This window comes from Camellia sinensis, chromosome 2 (assembly GCF_055761805.1).
Source record: "Camellia sinensis isolate YWXY chromosome 2, ASM5576180v1, whole genome shotgun sequence".
NCBI lineage: Eukaryota > Viridiplantae > Streptophyta > Magnoliopsida > Ericales > Theaceae > Camellia > Camellia sinensis.
Genome location: NC_138962.1, coordinates 51,923,264 through 51,936,559, shown reverse-complemented (window position 1 = coordinate 51,936,559; position 13,296 = coordinate 51,923,264). Strand labels below are relative to the sequence as shown.

The window sequence follows — 13,296 nt, the reverse complement described above, 5'->3', positions numbered from 1 at the left end:
ATGCTTGGTAGGTCAACAATGAAAGCGATCTATCTTTTGAGGAGAGTAATAGAAAAGTATAAAGAAAAGAAAAGAGACATTCATATGGTGTTTATCGACCTTGAGAAAGCATATGACAGAGTGCCCCGAGATATAATATGGGGGGTGTTAGAGAAGAAAGGGGTGACAAAAGGCTACATTGACGTGATTAGGGACATGTATGAAGGATGGTGACCACTATTAGATCGCCAGCTGGAGAGACAAATGAATTTCCTATCACTGTAGGGTTACACCAAGGATCTAACTTAAGTCCTTATCTTTTTGCTTTAGTTATGGACGAGTTGACGATAAATATTCAGGATGACGTGCCATGGTGTACGCTTTTTGCAGACGATATTGTATTAGTGGATGAGACTAGAGAAGGAGTTAACACAAAGTTGGAGATTTGGAGAAAAGTTTTTGAATCTAAAGGATTCCGAATAAGCAGAATTAAGACAGAGTACATGGAGTGTAAGTTTCGTAACAGTAACAATGAAAGCAGAGGAGAAGTGAAGATTGAGAACCAAGAACTACCTAAGAGTGAGCATTTTCGTTATTTAGGGTCAATTATCACAACAGCGGGAGAGATTGATGCAGATGTGGCCCATAGGATTAAGGCGGGACGGTGTAAGTGAAGAAGTGCGTCTGGGGCATTGTGCGATAAACGAATACCCACTAGACTAAAAGGTAAGTTTTATAGAACAGCTATTAGACCAGCTATGTTGTATGGGATGGAGTGTTGGGCAACCAAGAAACAACATGTAGATAAGATGAGTGTGGCTGAGATGAGGATGCTAAGGTGGATGTGTAGTAAGACTAGACAAGATAGGATTAGGAATGAGTGTATTCGGGAATGGGTAGGAGTAGCACCGATAGAAGATAAGTTGAGAGAGAATCGTTTGAGATGGTTTGGTCATATTTAACGGAGACCAACAGAGGCAGTAGTGAAGAAATGCGATGCTGTAACAGTAGATGGAAGTGTTAGGGGACGGGGTAGGCCTAAATTAACGTTGACTAGCGTTATAAATAAAGATATGAATCTACTTAATTTGACTAATGAAATGGCCTTTGATAAGGCTGTGTGGAGAAGAAGGATTCATGTAGCCGACCCCATTTGATGGGACTTAAGGCTTGGTTTGGTTTGGTTTAATATCATAACATATATAGCCCTCATTTGGCATGGAGTTACCAAGCTAAAATAGTCACAAAATGATAAAATAAGTTAAAAAGTCAATAAGATAAAATGTCACATTCAAATCATAATCATTTTATTTTTTCTCACAAAAGTAAAAAATACTAAAAATTCAAAAAGTCAACCCGCTTCCCAACAAAGCTATTGATACACTAATTGATATACCAATTAATGCATGTAAATTGTAATATCATCTATATAATAAGAGAAGATGGTTTTTGAAAATGTATACAAATGTCTTAGAGATACATTTAATTTGGACGGCTGAGATGATTTGTTTTTATTCTTTAAAGGTTGAGATGCTTTGTGACATTTTCGCATTCCCGCCCAAAACAATCCCTCTCTCGCTCTCTCTGCAGTGTCCTACCCACCCACCCACGACAAACCCAAACATTATTTGCACTTCTCTCTCTCTCTCTTTCTCCAACTTCTCAGATCTCTCTCTCTGTTCCTCATTTCGATCCATACCCACTTTCTCCTTCTTTTCTCTCTCTCTCTAGCGATGTCTCTGTCTAAAATTTTGGCGGAGGAGTCTCTTCCGGTTGGGTACCGATTTTGCCCTACTGACGAAGAACTCATCAATCACTATCTGAAGTTGAAGATCAACGGCGATGAGAAGCAAGTTAGTGTTATTCGAGAGATCGATGTCTGCAAATGCAAACCCTGGGATTTGTCTGGTAAAACTACCCACATAAAAAATTAAAAAAATTAAAATTTTGGATTTTTTGCTTTGATTATTGATATATACTTGATTAAAAAGCCCTAATTTTGGGTTTGCTTTGATCTATTTTTATGCAGATAAATCGGTGATAAAGACGACTGATGAAGAGTGGTTCTTTTTCTGTCCTAAAGATCGCAAGTATCAGAATGGGCAGCGATTGAACAGAGCGACTCTGGCTGGGTACTGGAAGGCCACGGGTAAGGATAGGTCTATCAGGTCTCTGAGGGGAACCATTGTGATTGGCATGAAGAAGACTTTGGTTTTCTCTCAGATCTTCTCTCTCCTCCGATCTCCACCAATAGCAACTCCTTCTGTCTCTCGAACTCGGCTTGCAAGGTAAGATTTCTGCCTCTCTCATTCTCTCTCTGTTTCCCTTCTCTCTTTGCCGTGCTGTGTCTGCCTCTTTAGTCCTCCGCAACCCTCTCTCTCACTGTCGGGCTATGAACAACTTATTTTTTGGCTTGCTAATCAAACAGCTTCTGTGAACTGGTTGTTGGTCTAGGTGTCTCAACCTGCTACGGTGCCTTCGTCCTCCATCGTCGAGTTAGCCACTATGTCTTCCCACCATGTCTAGTTAAAATATACACCTTTTGATGAGTTAGCCACCATGTCTTCCCAAAGCAAACGTAGAGAATCCCTAATTTGATGAAACTGTAAATCTTCAATTTTTTTTCTAACACTGTTGGCAACAGATGATGTCTATGGTCTCCAAATTTTGCATTATTTCTGCCACATAATATGCTGATTATGAACAAATAAATAAATAGTTAGCCAAAATAAAAATGTATTAACTTGGTCTCAATAGCATTCCCAGATAAGATGAAATAAAATAAATGTTGTCGTAATTCAAAAATTGGGAGAAAGAGGAAAAGAAAAACCAAAAAAAAAATGGTATTGTCTATTGTCCACACCAAATGTCAACATAAATTGGTATGAATTGTGAAGTGTAAAGATAAAAAATGAAAATAAATTACTAAATAATGTTGGATGATGAACTGCATATCATTCATTTGGTTCTTCTGGCTAACCAAGTGTAACAACCCTCATACTGATTACTGATTAATGACTGATTGATCACCAGTTACTGTTAAACGGAACTGATAATGACTGATAACTGACCGATAATTGAACTGATTAAAAGTACTGAACTGACTGACTGAAACTGGAACTGAATTGACTGAGTATATGTTAGTTAATTTCATTCTATCTGTTTGATTGTATGATTATCTGTTCATGTTCGTATGTTTAAACTGCTAATTGAAGGCCTTATCGGCGGCCGAATCTGAAACCGATTAGTGTTCTGTGACCCTCGTAATTTACGTGATTTTATTGTACAATTATCTGAAAATTGATTAGGTATGATTAAATTAGATTAAATAAGCTAATTAAAGAGTTGGATTTAATTACAACCTTGCCACTAAGTGGGCCACTCACACACACACACACATGAGCCTTGTAAACACTCCACGTATTGATTAAACCCACACTTCTTCTCACATTTTGAGCCTCAACCGACCCTAGAGAGAGAGAGGCTTGAGGAGTTGGTTTTCATCTTGAATTGCTTGGAATTGCTTGAGAAATTGTTGAAGTGATTGCATATTTGAGCTCCCTTCTTGAAATACAAGACTTAAGGTAGCTCCATTGTCTTCTTATTCATGTTTTAAGTTGAATCTTGCATGATTTATGTCATATTGAAGGAGTGTAGAGCCAAACATGGTTTAGATGGCGAATTGTAGCTTAATTGTTGCATGCATGTACATATATTGAAGTTTTGAGGTTGTAGTTCATAATGCCTCACATGCATGTCCATCTTTTGGTCATACTCCATGAGTTCATCTTGTTTTTGAAGGTTTGAGCTCTTTTGAAACAGCATTGAAGCTTTAAAAAGGATTTAAGATCATGCATGTCATGTTTGAGGAAATGGTTTGAAATTGGGTTTGAATAAAACACCCTTGGGCTTTGATTTCTCAAATTGAACCTTGATTCATGTTATTCTATGTGTTTATAAATGTTTTCCAGAAAATGGGCCCAAGAGGATTGGTTTTGATGCTTTTGAGCTTGGTTTTGGACCTGGAGCTCGAATCTGGGATTTCCAGATTTCAGTCGTCCGCTCGAGCGGGGGAAGTGCCGCTCGAGCGGGAAAATCAAGCTTCCAGCATCTTGCACTGTTTTACAGTCCGCTCGAGCGGAAGATTGGGCGCTCGAGCGGAGTCATGTCTCAAGCTCGAGCGGGCGTCGAGCGGGGATTTCACCCATCCAGTACTTTACGGTACGCTCGAGCGGGAAAATTTACGCTCGAGCGTGTACCTTTGTTGCATGACCGCTCGAGCGGGGAAACCTGCGCTCGAGCGGGACTCTGTTTTTCTGAAAATCCTGAAAATTCTGTAACTGTTTTCTGATCGCATTTTTGCATCCTCATCCCATCCTAGGCATTTTTAGGCCTAGTTTAAGACATCTTGATGAGGATATCGTTGTAGAACACACCAAGGCAAATTAGGGATTAAGTCATGCTATTTCCCAACTGTGTAGCTTAGTGTGTGTTCAACCTGTGAACTGTGTAGGGTTGGCGACTGGGGGGACACGCTCTAGCATACCGTAGCCCAGAACTCTGTGAGTAACAATTGTGTAAAGATATGTTCAACTGATATCTTTTGAATACTGAACTGAACTGTTTACTGAACTGGTATTACTGAATGAATGTATGTCCTTTATTTCTGAACTGTACTGTGACATCCTTAGTACCTACGGTTTACTGTTACTGTTACTGTTACAGAGATCTCTGTCGGTTCCCTCGTGGAACCACTACTGTTTACTGATTGATGGCCATCATTACTGTTCGGTCTTTCAAGACCTACTGTTACTGTTATGCTAATGGATGTACCACATATGACTGTTTACTGTACTGAACAACTGAATGACTGATTGAAATGAACTGTTTTCATACTGTAAGGACATTCATTCTAAACCCCTTTACGCTTTATGTTATTCACTGGGCTTTAGCTCACTGCTCATATATATATGTAGGTGTACAGGCACCAGACCGCAGCTAGAGGCGTCAGGGTTACTCCAGTTTTGTCAAGCCAGCCTTTGTGCCTCACTGCGAGGTTCCGAGCCTACTGTTAAGGCTTAGGGGTGTTTTAGAATTTCCCCTTTTTTGTACTGTTTCACTGTTTTGTATAGACTGACTGTTTACTGTACTGTTATACAGGGATTAGGTCCCTGTACTGTGTGACTGTTAATTTTGTATACTGTGTTGTACAGACGGAATGTTTTCTGTACTGTTATGTGGGGTTGAGTCCCTAGTTAAATGGATGTGAATATTGTGTATACTGTTCTGTACTGTTTTTGTATAATGTATGAAAAGCCTTTTTGCATACAGACTGTCACAGCTCAATGGACACTATTTATTTACTGTATTGGCTTCCGCCAGGCCCTGTACTCTGTTTCACTGTATTACTGTTCAGCAGGCCTTCGGTAATCTCGGATTACTGGCCGGTTACGGTGCTAAACCCATAGGGCCGGGTTTGGGTCGTGACACCAAGGTAGCTCCTTGCTGTCTTTCAATGCAAAAGCCACATCATCGCTGCCACGAAGACATGTTGCAAAAAAGATCAGAATACTGAATTCACTTTCTGATGCTACTATATTTTTAGTTTAGCTCAGATAGTAGTTAGCGATGTGATTTTAGTTGGGGCTTTTAACCAGAAGAAGATCATGTTATTAGATGGAAATAAAAATTGCAGCTCATGGAATGAATGCACACCACTCAGATAAACAAATGCAAGTGAAGTGAACTACTAGAAATGAAAGCTGAAAAGGATGGCCTCAGATTGCTTACAAGAATTCATCCTAACATTTATAGTAAGTGTACTTTGTAATTATTAGTGTCATTTTATCTGTTTGGTGCAACTTATGGAGCTGCTTATAGCTTCTTTTGTCACTTTGTTTAGTGCAACTTCTATTTATTACTTAAGTTGGATGCGATGACAGCATAGCATTCCATTTTTGTCATATGGCATTTAGACAGCATGTCTCCTATTAAAATAGAATTGCATGCACTCATGCGCAAGCAAACATGGGGTCATCACCAAAATGACTAAAAGATTATTTTGAAAGCTACAAATTAGCTGTGCTTTTAAAGTGGTAAGAAAAGAATCATATTTATCCCAAGTACCACTGAAGGCAAAAGATATCAAATATTAGAGAAGCAAACAGAACATAAATGGGTCTGTATAGGACACAAGGTATGTTACACTTGAATAAGCTTGAGCAAATCCTGATTCAGGATAAGTTAGACCATACAAACCCTCCTAAGATGTGCAAAAAATGATTTAAATGGGAAGACTACAAGACAATTTAGTTAAAATTTGAAGTATATTTTCACTATATTTTGCGAAAAAGGGATTGTAATCTTTTCAATTTATTACAGATATGCAGGGATAAGGATGCTAAACCTTAGAAATGGAATTTGTAGCACCATTGAAAGGGTTAGTGAATAGAATCTTCACATAATTGATTTGTTTCAAAGGACCCTGCTAGGATTCGTTCTCAGTTATTAAAATAAAATAAAAAATAAAAAATAAGAAGAAGAAGAAGAAGAAGAAGAAGAAGAAGAAGAAAAGTTTACATAGTTCTGGACAATATTAGACACCTTTATTGGATGTAGTCTAAGTATTATAACATGCATTTTGTGATTATGCACTGAAGTTACATGAAAGAGACCATATATTACATTTAGCTACTAGCCTACTACAATTTGATGTAGAATGAATATTTTACTATATTATTAGTATTTTCTAACTTTCAGAGCATTTATATTGTAGAATGAATATTTTATTATATTTTTCGTTCAAATTTTAATTTATTGTTTTATTGTTTTTTTAATTGTTGGGTTTTGATTATTGTGAAATAGTAAATCTCCAATTTTTTTTGTTCCATATAATTTATTATTTTTTAATTGTTGGGTTTTTTTACAGTTTATTTGTTATTATAATTTTTTTCATGATTTTGCTATTCAAATTTGGTACCGTTGTTCAATTTCATGATTTTGCTGTTTTACTATGAAGTTGAGGGCTTAGTTGAAGTGCTCTGTTTCTAAAATAAATGGGGTTTTTTAGGCTGTGTTGATTTGTAAATTATGGAGGAATTAATTTAGTTAGAGTTTGTTGTTGAATTACCAAGCATAGAGTTTGTTATTCTCTATTTCTTTTCTTTTTTTCATTACCAAGATGAGTTCAATTTGGTTGTTGATTTAGATTTTGTTATTTCTTTTTTTTCCGTTGGTGCGCGTTTTTATTTTTATTTTTTTGAAGTACATTAGTTAATGACAGGGCTTTTTTTTTTTCCTTTGATTTGATGTCCAATTCTGAATTTAGGACTTATTTGTTCTATTTTTTTATTTTTTATTTTAATACTAATACAATTTGTTATTGAAGTGATTAATTATTGAAGTGATGAACATGAGCATGGAGAGAAGCCTACAGATCACCACCACAGGTGGTGATGGTGTAGTTGGTGGTGGTGGTGGTTTGTTAGTAAAGAAGAGAAGGAGGCCAATAAAGTATGGCCCAGATGGTAACTTGAGACTACCATCTATATCACCCCCATCACCAGGTTTTTCTTTTTCACCTCCTTTTCCATCATTACTTACACCGTGCCTTCAAGCACGGGCATACCACCTGGTTCTGGTAACTGCCAACTGCTTGAGATGAATAGGTGAGTTTATCAAATCAATCCTTTAAATCAACCTTTTCCCTTGCTGCAATTCAAGACTTCCTTCATCAAACACATTGAAAACAGTAGGTATGGTTTAACTTGATTTTTATTTTTTTGAAGTACATTAGTTAGTGTTATTGCACATAGTTAAATCGGAATGGAAGTGTTTATTCATTCTCATCATGGGTTTTAGGTTCATTGAAGCGTATGTGAAAATAATTCGACAACCTTATGTATGGGGTGGAGAGCCTGAGTTGCTGATGGCATCCCATGTTCTCAAGTGAGTTCTATTCACTGTTTCAGTGAAGCATTTATGTTGTTAGTATGAAGCAATTTATGTGCAAAAAACAATATCATAGTGTTCATCAAAGTGTTTTTGCATATTGCCTCATATACAATGGTATTTGTCGATTTATTAGTTTGACAGAAGGGTTTGTTTCTGGAAAGTTATATTTGACACTGCTAGTTGAATTGGATGGGCATACATAGGGACATGTGAATGTGGGATTTCTGGGTTTTTGACCGTTGGTTTATCAAAATACAAATTTACCTCTTATGGTTTGTGAGATTTTGTTCGTTCTTGGGTTTGAATCACACTTCAAATTTTTAAGTGGTTTTGTTTTAACTGTTATGATGCTGAAAATTATGGTTCTATCTTAACTGTTATGATGCTGAAAATTATCTCCAATGGTAGTGCCGTTTTCTTTAATTTCGATATTTTATGATGCTGAAAATGCTATTTGGTGCAAGTATGTCATATTCTGCCATTGATTAAACTCTAAGCTATTAGTTCACAATTGGTGGCTTGCTATAACTGAAAATGCTATTTGGTGCAAGTATGTCATATTCTATCGTTTATTAAATTCTGCGAACTCTTTGAGCTACATTATTATTGAAGTATTAGGAAATGGATGAGTATCTATATAATAAAGCATGACAGTTTTTGAAAATATTTGGCATGCTTTTATTATTTATGTTGAAACCCAAACTTCAATTGTTCTTTCAAGTTTAATGCCCTACAACTCAGCAGGATTATATTACCCGTCTATTGTTCTTTCACGTTCAATGCCCTTTTTCCATTGTTGATTAAGAAAACTTATAGGGCACTTAATTGCACTTAATTGCATTTGTTGATTATGCCCTTTTTTCACATGTACTGAATCAAGTAAGTTTTTACTTCTCCTGTTGGCACACTTGGACTTCAACCAATTGAAGTTTCTTCCTAATTTTTAAGAAAGAAAAGGTGAACACGGGTTGTTTTGTCTGACCTCCCATTTGACTGTTTAAGCTTTATATATATAATCCAATCCCCAGTTGATAGACCGGAAGAAACAGTATGAATTAGGCTTGATGATTATATTTTATGCTGTTTGATTATTGCATTGAAGTGCATGACTAGTTTGACTTTTGTTTTGCAGTATTTACCATTATATAATTTTGAAACTTGAAAAACATTTTTGGCTTCTTTTGCTAAGTCCTCAAACCTAACATTTTTGGCTTCTTTTGCTTCTTTTGCTAAGTCCTCAAACCTAACTTCCCAAACATAGGCTATATAATTTTATATTAGATTTGCAGCTCTTTTCCAATAAGTTTGCCTTATTGTACTGAGTGCGTAATACATGCACTATTTTTGATCCATTATTTGTAGGTCTCCATGATGGATTAATGAAGAAATTAATTGTTGTAAACAAAGGTAGTGCCATAGAATTTTAGTAATTCAGTGAAGGGGAAATTGCACCAATGATAACTATTCATCATTATTTACACCATGCCTTCAGGCACGGGCATACGCTAGTCATATCATAAAACAGGAGGATTAGTTGTAAATGTATTTTGTTAGAGACTGAAATGCCCCTTTTTAAAATTCTTTCTAACATTATATATTTTTCATAAAGGAGTTTTATATGTATATATATATATATATATATTTTATATAGATTTAATGAAAGAATGTCACTTTCCAGTTTTTAACCCACTTCTCTCTCTCACAAAAAAGTCAAAAAAAATAAAACAGTAACTTTTAATCATTTTTTCAAAACACCCAAATGTTTTTCGAGAAGATGGGAAACATTATATTAATAAACAACAACATTACATAAGCAAGACCCAAAGGGCTATCCCAACTAAATAACAAAACAAAAAATAAAAATAAATCTACCAAAAAAACAGTTACAAGTCGGGAAAAACCGTTGATCTTCTCAAAGATGTGGTCGGAAAAGTAAGATCTGTTTGAAAGCCCGCCGTCCCCGTCATTGCTATCCAACTTCGCTACCATTGTCGCCGGATATCGAACATCGCCAGAAGTTAGAGTTGAGAAGGAAGTATACCCACAATGATATGAAAGAAGGTTTAAGAGAGGAGAGAACCAATGTGGATATTGAAAATCCAAAAATCTATGTCGAAATCGGAGGAGAAAACTCTCAAAACTCTTATTTCAAACATAAAAAGGCCGGATTTACGCTCGAAAATTGTAAATCTATACTTTAAGAGTGTAGATTTACACTTTGAAAGTATAAAATGGATAGCTGGAATATCGTTGAAATATCGCCGGAAATCATATAAAAAGAGAGACTCTGCGCTCTCCTTCTTTTGCCTTCTTTGCTGTTAAGTATATAATGTTAAAATAGAACGAATTTGGGAAAATAATATTTTAGTCTTTAACAAAATATATTTATAATTAGTTAATGGAGGAAATTAAAAAGATTTAATACATCCTTAACAAGCGCCTTTAGAACCCTTGATAACAAAATTTATAATAAATTAAAATAACAACTCCATTACGTAGTTTGAATTACCAACGGCTCGAATGACCTGAAATTTCAAAACGACGTCGTTTTAGAATTTTTTTTTTTTTTTTTTTTTATCTTAGCTGTAAGATTTATTCTCTTACCGGTAAGATAATTTTTTCATACCAGGTTTGAGTCATTCTCTTACCGATAAAAATATTAAAATGACGTCATTTTGACATTCGAAACATTTAAACTCTCACCCATTTTCCTTAAAATAAATAAATAAGGATACCAATATTAAATCACCGCCATTCACGTGCATCAGCTGTCCATAACTTATACATACATACGCCCACCAAATTTAATTTTTGGAAGAATGGCATTTGGGGCTGGTGGTGGGAATTTGGATCCTCGGCCGCCCTTTTGGGCAGCCGTTCCCAGCAGCCCCCAAAACGACGTCGTTTTGGGGGCTTTTTCGTTTTTTTTTTTTTTTTTGTCGCAGAACCAGAGCACAGAGGGGAGGGGAGGGGAGGGGAGAGCACAGAGCAGAGGGGAGGGGAGGGGAGGGGAGCTTGCCGTCGCAGGTCCGGATTCGCCGTCGCAGGTCGTGGAGCTCGCCGTCGCAGGTCGTGGAGCTCGCCAGCCGTCCAATCGTCGCCCGATCTGCCGTCGCCTCCGCCTCCGCCTCCGCCTCCTCCTCCTCCTCCCCCGGTGATTATGGCCCCCTCCAGTCCGGTGCTCCCTCTTCTTCTCCCTTCCTCTCTCTCTCCTTCCCCTCCCCTCCCCCTCTCTCTCTCCCTCCCCTCCCTCTGGTTCGGCTTTGCAACGAGGAAGAAGAAGAGAAAAAAAAAAAAAATCAAAATAAAACGACGTCGTTTTGGGGGGCTGCTGGCTCGGCCGCCGGAAAGGGCGGCCGAGGATCCGGACTCTGGTGGTGGTGGCCTCTTACTCCATATTTGACCGACACCACACCATTAATGCACTTTTGACTTGGGTTTGGGAAAGTTGATGGAAATACATGAAGGTCATGTTTGTTTGGGTGGACATGAGCTTGGGATTGGACTAATAGTCCAATAAGGTCATGTTTGTTTGGGCGGACTGGATTAGCATTCCCATGACTAATAGTCCTAAGATTACGAATCCGTTGGATTATATATTCTATCTTAACTAATAGTCAATTTTAAAATAATGAATCCATTGTTTAACCAAACATCGGATTAATAATTTTATTGAACTATTAGTCCAATCCCAAGCTCATGTCCACCCAAACAAACATGGCCTAAAATTACTAATTCAATGTTTGATTAAACAATTAAAGTACGGACTAATTATTTTAAACTTGACTATTAGTTAAGATAGGATACATAATCCAATGGATTTGTACCCCTAGAACTATTAGTCATGGGAATGCTAATCCAGTCCGCCCAAACAAACATGGCCGAAAGGAAATATTCATCATTCTTATCCTAAAAAGTAAATAATTTATTTTTAAAAAGGGTAAATTACACTGAACTCCCTCTAATTTATGGTTTATGATGATTGCATATATCTTTCCTTAGGTGTTTGAAATAACAATTACCTCCCCCTTGCTTTCAAATAGTATTTCAGTTATCTCCCCTCTCCTACTATTCTATCAACAAAAGAATTGAAATTGATGATTGCATTTTAAAATTCCCAATTTACCCTTCATCCATTCTAATAAATAGATGCCAACTCTACAATTTTAAAACTTCTCTCAACTACATTCCAAAATTAATGATGCCAATATTTTTTAAGAAAACCAAACTTCACTACTACTACTACTACTATTACTTCTTCTTCTTCTTCTTCTTCTTCTTATTATTATTATTATATAAACACAACAAAAATTCATTGTGTATTTTACAAACACAATTTTTTTCTTTAAAAAATAAAAAAAGTAACAGGTTTATTTTCTTCATAAAACTGTTTTTCAAAATTTAATACATGAATCACATGGTAAACCAGCTAAAGGTATCCTTTGCAAATTTGATACTATAATTATTTTAGAGTTCATTAATTCATTTGTACATTAAAATGTTAGTTTAATCATTTAACAAATCAACTAAGGCCAAAATGGAAAAACCAACTAAAAAATTAACACCATCTTAACATAGGAAAACTAACACCATCTTAACATAGGACAACTTAGAGGAGTTAATTATCATTTTAAAAATCTGAGGGGAGGTATCTGCAATTGTTATAAACCTTAGGGGAGATTTGTGTAATTTTCTGTTTTTAAAATTATAATTATGGTTAGGAGGGTGTGTGGTGTGATTCAGTGCAGTTTTGAGAATAAAATTCTGAATCAAACAGTGAATGACAAATTGACAAATAACTAAATTACTAATTGACGGTTTTAATTTGTTAGTTGATTGAAAAATAATCTTACACAACTATTAAGTATTTGAATAATATTTTTCATTTATATGACACTTATTTGTAATAAATTTTACATCTTAAATATTTTTCATATTAATTTTTACTTTGATGTTTTATTAAAAATAAAAAAATATTAATTATATCAAAGTGGAACGATTTCAAAAATGAAATATAAATCAATACATATTGGACAATTTTAACGAATGGGGAATTTTTTACAGAACCCTATTTATGGTTCTTTTGTTAACACATAACAGACCACTATTGTCAAAATCAAATCTCAGCTCGCCCGCTCCTTGTTTTTGTCTCACTTGACGACTTTTCCTCATCCTAAGGCAATTTCGAAATCTCTCATTTTTATTTTAATCTATTAATTTCTGAAAAAATCTTACCCTTTAGTTGTATTTGATTTTGATTAAAAGATTTGATGAGAAAAATTGAAAAGGATAGACAAATAGAAATGGATAATGAGCACTTGTTAATACTAAGAGGCCATGTTTGATTCCACAAGACTAATAGTG

At 35.8% G+C, this 13,296-nt stretch overlaps 1 protein-coding gene across 1 annotated transcript; it reads left to right on the top strand.

Moving 5' to 3' along the window:
• The first annotated feature begins 1,712 nt into the window (after positions 1 to 1,712).
• LOC114313472 (NAC domain-containing protein 91-like) lies at positions 1,713 to 2,271 on the top strand. The gene is made up of 2 exons (XM_082909427.1): positions 1,713 to 1,887; positions 2,009 to 2,271. Exons 1-2 carry the CDS (start codon positions 1,713 to 1,715, stop codon positions 2,269 to 2,271), a joined length of 438 nt encoding a protein of 145 aa, XP_082765553.1.
• Positions 2,272 to 13,296: the final 11,025 nt, after the last annotated feature.

What these genes read in the sequence shown, in the direction of transcription:
- LOC114313472 (XM_082909427.1), top strand. Translation starts at nt 1,713, where the DNA reads ATGTCTCTGTCTAAAATTTTGGCGGAGGAGTCTCTTCCGGTTGGGTAC. An exon ending in CAAACCCTGGGATTTGTCTG is followed by an intron (nt 1,888 to 2,008) that starts GTAAAACTACCC and finishes ATTTTTATGCAG; the next exon opens with ATAAATCGGTGATAAAGACG.